Raw genomic sequence first — 9,270 nt, 5'->3', positions numbered from 1 at the left:
CCTAGAGAGCCTGATTAACCCTTTCCAGTGCCAAGAAGGCTTTAGGGGTTAACATATGCTTTGAGGAGGGCTAATTGTTTCCTTTTAACAGATCAAACAGCAGTTGGAGGCAACTAGTGAGGAGATAAAGATACTGCCTAAGCCAATTTAAATTTCCAAGAAAACTTTGTAAAGAAGCAAGAGTGAGATTAGAAGGAAAAGTAACACAAGGTTTTAAGGGACAAATCTGTGTTAGAGAAATCTCTGAGCCTAAGAAAGATATTGGAGGAATTAGCTAACCTTCTCAGGAGCTACATTAAGGTCTTTTTTCTTTATGGTAGGGATGAGAAAATCATGTAGGGCAGAGAGATCTGTATCTAATTTTCCCCATATTAAGACGTCATCCATATAATGAAAAACCTTAAGGCCCTTATGAATATATGGGAAAAGGGCAGATTTAATAGCCTCTTGAAAAATAGTAGGACTATTTGCCATGCCCTGGGGCAGTACTGCCCATTCAAATCAGTAGGGCTGGCATTATTAATAGAAGGAACAGAGAAGGCAAAACATTTACCATCTTGTGGGTTCAAGGGAGTAGAGAAAAAACAATCCTGTATATAGATAGCTTTGATTGGAATTCCCATGGGAATTGCAGAAGCAAGGGGCAAACCCCTTTGGGGGAGCCCCAAACCTGCATGGTTTTATTAACCGCATGGAGATCTTGGAGGAGGTGCCATTTTCCTGAGCACTTTTTAATCACAAAAACAGGAGTATTCCATGGGCTCCAGGAATGGCGAATGTGTCCCAAGGACAATTTCTCTTGGACGAGCTTTTTAAAGATTTCTAGCTTTTCCCTAGGCAAAGGCCACTGCTCCACCCAGACAGGCTTGTTAGAAAGCCAATCTAAGTGGGAAGTTCTGTTGTAAACAGTGGCAGTTAGTATTGGGGGTGCTGGTCAGATCTAGAAGTCTCACGGGAGTGAATGTGGTGCCCTGCAGAGGCATCTGAGGATATTACCACATCAAGAGATTCCAGCAAGTCTCTTCCCAGTAAGTTGGTGCTAATATCAGCTATTAAAGGATGAAAGTGTCGGTAGTCCCTTCTGGATCTTCCCACACAAGCGAATGTCATGTGAGGAAATCTTGTGTCAATCATCCAACACCATGTAGACGTGGTCCTGGAAGGAGTTCCCAACTCTGGGGAACCTCTTCTTGCCTTAAAATTGTCTTGTCTGCTCTGGTGTTGTTAAAATTCAGAGGCTCCAGCTGGCTGGGCTAGCTTCATGGGCAGGTAACAGAGACTCGCAGACATGCGGCTGGGCAGAGAAGCTGTATTTCTTTATTCAGAAACAATGATTTATAATTTTCTTGGCAGGGGGAGAGCTAGAACAACCCAATGTAAAGCATACAACAATTCCTCCTTTTCTTTTTAACTAAATGACTACAGTATCAAGGGTGTGGGGTGAACAGAAACCTATATCATACAGGCATTTTTAAAAAAGAAACTGGCACAAACATGGAGAAACATGTAAGCAAGTAACAAGAACCAGTGTGCTGCGAAGGGAAGGCCTGAGGGGGCCAATTTTTTGCCTCTGTGGGCAAAACTTTATCAGCTTAAAAAAACATTTCCTGCCTCTGGGGGGCGTACTTGTCTCGACAGACATTTGCATGGGGGTGGGGAACAGCCTAGAGTCCCAAAGGCAGCTGGCTGCAATTTACTTACTATGAAACAAAAATTATTATTAGCATAACCATAGTGCAATCTAACGTTTCTAATAGAGAAGGAATTTGAGACTTTTACATATCAACAACGTCTTTTTAACCTTTTGTTACACCCATTCAAAATGGAGACACACCCTAGGTGTGCGCAGGAAAGAAAACCTCAGGCATGAGAATAATTAGCATAGCCATTGTGTAATCTACCATTTCTAATAGAGGAGGTAATCGAGAGTTTTACATATCAACAAGTCTATTTAACTTTTTGTTATACCCATTCAAGATGGAGACACACCCTAGGTGTGTGCGGGTCTTGTTTAGACCAACTTAGTTAAAATATATTGATTGTTAACTAATTTTTACCTCAGACTTTAAATGTAAGTTAATTTTATCTTTATGAGAATTACCTTGAAAACCTTTTTCATTTAACTTTGCCTAGTAAGAATTTAGCCTTAAAGTTACTGTTTACCAGACTTTAAACACACACATAAACATGGTCATTAATACACAAGGAGAGAAACCTTTGTTATGAAGACATGTCATTTTAAACACGAATTTAGATCTGTACTGTCTTAGTTGTTGGGGGGGTCACCATCCGGAGGTGGCCTCCCGTGCAGCTCCACTTCAAGGAATTGCAGGTTGTGATCTCTGCACGAATCTCTGCGTACTCCAGCTTGTCTGCCTTCAGACCAGAGCTGAGGATCTTGGCCAGGGTGCCCAGTTTCAGCAGGGAGCCCGGGGGGTCCGGGATCTGTCCAGAATTCATAGCACGAGGGCAGGCAGGCCAGCCTTGTAGAAAGCACAAGGTGCCCAGGGGTGGCTTGCTCTGGTATCAATCAAACACTTAAAAGGAATTTTACTAATCCTTACTGTCATAGTAGGGTGACCCCTTTCTAAAACAGTGGTGGTCCACAATATCTCAGGCTCTGAATCTGTGCCATTCGCTTGCTCCAGCCAGCTATTTTTACGCTGGGAGTTTCCACATGCCACACGCTCCTCCTCCTGCTCACCCTCTGCTATTCTTACATGGCATGGTGGGCAAAGAGACAGGTTGGGTCCTGGGCTGGGCTCTTGTTTATAGAATAAAGGAGCAGTGCTGAGTGGGCAGCCCACTTGACTCCCTCTTGAAGGTGGGGCTGAGAGATTCCCTGCACCTAGTTTAAATCCCTGTTTAAATCTAAATTCGGCAGGGGCATGCCATTTTTATGGAACTTAGATCAACAATCTTTCCTCGAATGAAAACCTTGCTGGCATCTAGGACAAGGTGTTTGGGGCCTCTGGCTCCCTGACTGGAAGTGGGGTCGTGGTTTGTTTACTGAACATTGGTTATGCCAATGTCCTTGGCAACTGCACTGAAAACAAGCCCCTATTTGCTTATCTAGGGCAGCTACAAAGGCCTGTGTCATAATGGTTGTCTGATAAGAGCTTGATCCAATCTCCTCTGTTGCTAAAATCCAGGTGTCTGGGTGTTCGTTTTTAAGACTGAGGCATGCCATCCCAGACAATAGAACACAGGAGGAGAAAATGGGCATCAGGATCATAAATCTCTCTCTCCAATCCTGATTGGATCCTGGTAATGAATTTAGCTAGGGATTCATCGGGTTCTTGGTGAAGGGAGAAAATGGAGGCTGAGGCTCCTCCCATGGGGGGTGTTAACCTCTCCCATGCTGAATAAGGGCAAGAGACTGGCATACTTTAATGATGACTCTTTAGTCACTACTTGGCCACCCCATCACTTGGGGCCCTAGTCATGGAGTCCTGGGGTTCCCAGACAGACATGATGGGCCTAGACCTCTAACAGATCCCTCTCGCCACTGTCACTGGTCATCTCCATCAGGAACATCACAATGGACCCCTTTGTGGGCCCCTTCCTTGGGCAGAGGACCCCACCATGTGTCTTGGTACCCTGCCTCCCCAGATCCCTGCCCCACTAAGGAAAGAGAGACAGTCTGGGAGTATGGATCTACCTGCCAACACCCATGTTTAGCAAAGAAGCATTTACAGAAGCCAGAATTTCCACCTTCTGCACCCCACAGTGATCCTGGGTCCATACTCCCACAAGGATGAAGAATAGGGGTCCATACTCTCATAAGGATGAATAACAGGGAAGCTATCAATGGAGGGAATTGGATATGGATTTCTGGGGGTCGGCACTGTGTGGAAATGTACCCCTCTTATCCAATGGTCTTGTCAATATTTCCATTTTATAAATAAAACTTAAAAGGAAAAAAAAAGAATATTGTCTGAGGAAATAATGTCAGAGTATAGAAAAGGGCTAGAAAGTTGGGTTAGGGTAGAGAGTAGCCCTCATTCTTGAAAAAAAATCTGTGGATAAAAGTTACTATTTACCTTCATCCACCTGACTGAGGGACCATATATATATTTAGCACCAGAGACTATACACCTCTGAGTCCCTATTGGTCTGAGGTCAGAGTTCATGATATAGCAAGGAACATTGCAGGTATTCACTTCAGGACCAGTCTTCCTTGAGTGGCAGGGCAGGATGACTCAGCCTCCCTTTAGGTACTAGGGAGTCCATACTATTACTTTTTGGCCTTTCTCTGGTGCATCCAATATGTCTTTTGGATCTTTTTAAAAATTATTTCTTTATTGGGGGATTAATATTTTACAGTCGGCAGTAAATATAATAGTTTGTACATGCATAACATTTCTCAGTTTTCCACATAACAATACCACTCCCATTAGGTCTTCTGCCATCATGTTCCTGTGCCAGGCTAGTGTGGGGGTGCCTCTTCCCCGGTGCGTACTCTCTGGGTTGGAGAGAACTCAACCGGAGCCAGCCTGGGCTGCTACTCACTCAGCAACATAAGGGAGATGACTCAGGAACCAACGATTGCGTTGAGGCAATGCAAATCTTTATTGATCAGAAAGCCAAGGCATTTAAAGGGCAGACCCGTAAGTGGCAAGTCGGAAACAGAAATGGCTAGAAAAGGGGTGGAGGAAGGCAAAAGGGGCTGGGAAGGTAGAAACTTCCTTAGCAACTGTTGCAAGGGTTTTAACTGGTAGGATTAATACTACCCTGCAGGCAGGGAGGGTCTTGAGGGTAGAAAGAAGATAGATCAAAGGAATGGAATGGGTGGGGATCTTTCAGGCAAAACAATGATTATGTAGATAGGCCATAGTATCAGGAATGCAGGATGTTTTATGAGCCTCCTCACAATTTCCTGACATTCCAGGACCTGAACTTTGCCCCCACCCCCATCCCAGATTCCTTTACTTTGGTGCAGCATTTTTGATTTTTTAATCTTATAGTGGATCATACATCTGGATCCACACAAGAAGGTGCTCATTGTCCTTCCACCACTGGCACTGTCTGTAGAACTTCTTCAGCTGGGGACTGTCCTTCACTCCCCACAAGGTCTGGAAGATATTGGTTTATTTCTGGCAATGTTGTTTACCTGTGTAAGAGGCTCCTGGGTTAGAAGAAAAGACTTTTGTTGTTTATGACTCCACCATTGAAACTGACAGCTTAATCTTTAACCAGAGCAAAAAGACATTACATAGAGGACCTCCAGTAAGTCTTTTCTCCCTCACATTCATATTTATAAATGTAATTGGGATTTGATTGTACTCAGGATAGTATGTGTTTCCTTACAGAAATTGTAAAACTCAGGCAAAATGAAAGTTCACAGTCCCTTGTTTAAAAAGTAGGAAAAAGCTGCTACTTTTAAAAAGTAGTACTTTAGTTTTTTTCATTTTTTCTATTGTTCTCTCTATTATATTATTTGAAATGTATTACTTTTTTTTCAGATTGGTAACATTTATTAGGAAGGAGGGATTCAATTATGCATCCGTATCACTGTCATTTCTAAAGAGCAGGTAGGCAGGTAGGGGACCCTGAATTCTTGGGGGCAGGCAACTTCAGGTGGATGAGGAGCAGCCCAGGCTGAGGGTGGGAAAGGTCACACAGCTCAACGCCCCTCCTAGTGAAGTTTAGGGCCTACAATGCTGAGCTGAGACCTCCCCCTCTAAGCGGGCAGCCCAGCACAAGGTTGTCTTGTTTGCCAGCACACTTGGGGGATCTGTCAGCGGTAGGAATGGAGGAAGAATGTCTTGCTATCTCTTGCTGCTCCTCCGGGTTTCTTTGCAGTTACTGACAGGGTTGCTGGAAGGGCCAGGAGGGCCAGAGGCTGTGTGGTTGGGCTGGCTCCTAGTAATTCGGGTGATGGGAGGGTGGGAAGGAGTGTGAGCAGGGTGTGAGCCACCACCAGCACCTGGTGGAACACTCAGTCCATTCCCATTCTGGTTCTCAGAAACTGGAGGAGTAGCAGGGGAACCCGCAGGTGGCTGGGGAGCTGTAGGGCTGCTGTCACTCTGCACCGTCTTGTTGGGTGGCTGCTGAGCGTTGTACTCTGGGTTTGGCTCACTGAAGTTAGGAACTTCAGAATAAACCATACAGAATTCGCCAATCTTTTGAAGGTCACCTCCACGACCAGTGTACAATGTCAGACAGCCTTTGAACACTGATGCATAGCCTTTGGTTAGTCGGATAATATCCCCAGGTTGGATCAGGTTGCCCACATCATCCCAGACAGAGATATTGATGCTGCGTGTTTTGTCTGCCACTTTACAAGTTCTAACCTCATGCCCATCCTTTGTCTTGGTGACTCGGCCTGTCTCCAGCACAATAAAGATGAGGTTCAGATTTTTGAGCCCGTGCTTGATATCCTTCACGAAGGTCTCCGTCATCATGCTGCCCGAGCCTCAGCACCCCACTAGAAGGGACGGGGAGGGGGGATGGAGGCTCAACACTTGGATCCTTCCCCCCTCATGCTGCATGTCCCAAGGCCTATATCTACCACACTTAGGCACCCTTGAACCCTCTAACTATTCTAAGAAGTTAAGAACGAACTTTCCTGGGAGCCTTCAAATTCAAGATTAGAATCTGAGGGTCTCTGGACAAATGGTTTTAGAGCTGGACAGCCCCCCTCCCTGGATGTTTTTCCAGTTCCAAGCCCCGAACAGGGGGAGTCGATGGAGAAGAGGGTATGGAATCTGGTGTGGAGCCAGGGAATGGAATTCTTACTCACCACACCTTGCCGAACCCTCATCTGCACAACCCGAGGGTCGGTCCATCCCCGTCCCCTCCCGCTGCCCACCACCCACCCAGTCAGTCGCCGGCTAGCCTTTTGCCTGAAATGTATTTCTTTTAAAAAAATTTTTATTTATAAAAAGGAAACACTGACAAAAAGGCTAAGAGGGGTGTAACTCTACATAATTCCATATCACCAGAACTCCATATCCCATTCCATCCCCTGATAGCTTTCCTATTCTTTACCTCTCTGGGAGTATGGACCCAAGATCATTGTGGGATACAGAAGGTAGAAGGTCTGGCTTTTGTAATTGCTTCCCTACTGAACATGGGCATTGGCAGGTTGATCCATACTCCCAGCCTGCCTCTCTCTTTCCCTAGTGGGGCAGGGCTCTGGGGAAGTGGGTCTCCAGGATACATTGATGGAGTCGTCTGTCCAGGGAAATCCAGTTGGCATCATATTAGCATCTGGAACCTGGTGGATGTAAAAAGAGTTAACATAGAGACAAAAAAATTGTTGACTAATCATGAACCTAAAGGCTAGAAAAGTTCATATGAAGAGTTGGTGGGGGGGGTGTCTCTGTTTTGTAGTAGTCTTATTTTAGTTATATTCTAAAGAGCCCACGACTATACTAGATTTTTTCCCCCTGAGTCCGACATCTGATATGCAGGTGGATCTAAGTTATTGTCTGGGGAGGTGATGTTATGGCTAGAAAAAGGACCAGAAAGCTGGATCAGGGAAAAGAGTAGTTCCCAAATATGGGAAAGGTGTATAAATATTATTAATTGTAAACCCCATCAATTTGATGTGATCTGGGGCCCATATTCAGCTTAGAAGTCTATGTGACCCCTGCATCCCTGTAGATCTGAGCTCACATTCTGTGGCCATAAGTAGTAACATTCCAAGCTGTCCCAATATCAGGACCCATCTTCCTCAGGTGTAGCATAAAGTATATTGTCCAGCCTCCCTTTGGAGGATGGAACATTCTCTACCATTGTTGATGCATGTTGAGGGCAAGGTCCTATGGGGGCCCACAAAGGTATCTATTGTATTGCTCCTGATAGAGATTACTGGTAACAATGTAGAGTGAGATTTATTCAAGGTCTAGGCCCATCTTGTCTGTTTGGGAATCTCAGGACTCTCTGACTAGGGCCCCAGGTGATGAGGTGGCCTGATAGTGACTAAAGAGTCATGGTTAAAGTATGCCAGTCTCTTGCCCTTATTCAGCTTTTGTAGTCTTTGCTAAGGTTATCTTTGGAGTGACTGAGGGAAGTGTAATAGGAAGTAGGTGAGGAGGGTATCTAAGTCTAAGTAGACACTATTTCATTATGAAATTTATGGTGTCTTTTTACGTCTTTCTACTTGCTGCATATACTGACTCACTGCAGACTATTGTGCACTTTTGCTTTCAGGTATATATTTTGTCCTTATTTATGGATACATGTGAACATATGCCCTATCTCATGGGACCTGGTCTACAGAAGAAGAGATAGGCAGATTTGCATTCCTGAGATCCTAGAGGTCCCAGGTTCAATCCCTAGCACCACCATATATAACTATGCAGCCATATTTGACACAAAATAGTTGTCACGTCTCCTTTTTCATTCTGTAGCTATAGCTATAGCCCTTGTATTGATTGTGGAGGATAAGAGATAAATAACATATATTATCTGCCCTGATAGATAACATTTTTAATAAATGGGGGAAGATAGACATTAAATAAGCAGTTATGGTAGTGTTGTAAGTGCCTAGATAAGGAAACTTGGTACTAGACTCAGCCTGAGCAGTGTGAGGGATCACTGAAGTCCTCCCAGGGGAGGTGGTATGTAATATTAATCCTAACAATGTTTAAGATTTCTTTCTTTCTTTTTAAATATTTATTTATTTATTGGGTAGAGATGGCCAGAAATCAAGAGGGTAGGTGAAGATAGAGCATGAAAGAGCAAGACACCTGCAGCATTGCTTCACTACTTGCAAAGCTTTCCCCCTGCATGTGGGGACTGGGGGCTTGAACCTGGGTCCTTGCACACTGTAATACATGTGCTCAATCAGGTGCACCAGTACCAGCCCAAGATTTCTTTCTTCCCCTTCCTCTTCCCCTCCACCTCCTCTAAATTTATTGCCACCAGGATTATTGTTGGGGCTTGGTGCTGGCACTGTGAACCCACCATTCCCAGTGGCTATCCCCTTTCTTTTTTTAAGATAGGACAGAGAAATAGAGAGGATAGGGAGATAGAGAAGGGTAGAGAAAGACAGACACCAGAAGACCTGCTTCACCATTCATGAAGTGGGCCCACTGCAGGTGGGGAGAGGGGGCTTGAACCTGGGTCCTCACGCATAGTAATATGTACTTTTTTTTTTGCCTCCAGGGTTATTGCTGGGGCTCAGTGCTTGCACTATGAATCCACTGCTCCTGGAGTTGCCCTTGTTTATCATTGTTGTAGTTATTATTATTGCTGTTGTATTGGACAGAGAGAAATCAAGAGAGGAGGGGAAGACAGAGAAGGAGAGAGAAAGATAGA

General features: G+C 44.7%; 1 protein-coding gene across 1 annotated transcript; it reads right to left on the bottom strand.

The window, feature by feature from the left end:
* Window positions 1-5,454: 5,454 nt before the first annotated feature.
* On the bottom strand, window positions 5,455-6,819 carry NABP2 (nucleic acid binding protein 2). The gene has a single exon (XM_007525727.3). The coding sequence runs from the start codon at window positions 6,405-6,407 to the stop codon at window positions 5,772-5,774; it is 636 nt and encodes a 211-aa protein (XP_007525789.1). The 5' UTR covers window positions 6,408-6,819; the 3' UTR covers window positions 5,455-5,771.
* Window positions 6,820-9,270: the final 2,451 nt, after the last annotated feature.

The sequence above is a fragment of the Erinaceus europaeus genome, chromosome 10 (genome assembly GCF_950295315.1).
Source record: "Erinaceus europaeus chromosome 10, mEriEur2.1, whole genome shotgun sequence".
Taxonomy (NCBI): Eukaryota; Metazoa; Chordata; class Mammalia; order Eulipotyphla; family Erinaceidae; genus Erinaceus; species Erinaceus europaeus.
The sequence above is the reverse complement of the archived record's forward strand: the minus strand, read 5'-3'. Positions and strand labels throughout refer to the sequence as shown.

Bases quoted from the DNA above. Each gene is read 5' to 3' on its own strand.
- NABP2 (XM_007525727.3), bottom strand. From the start codon at position 6,407: ATGATGACGGAGACCTTCGTGAAGGATATCAAGCACGGGCTCAAAAAT.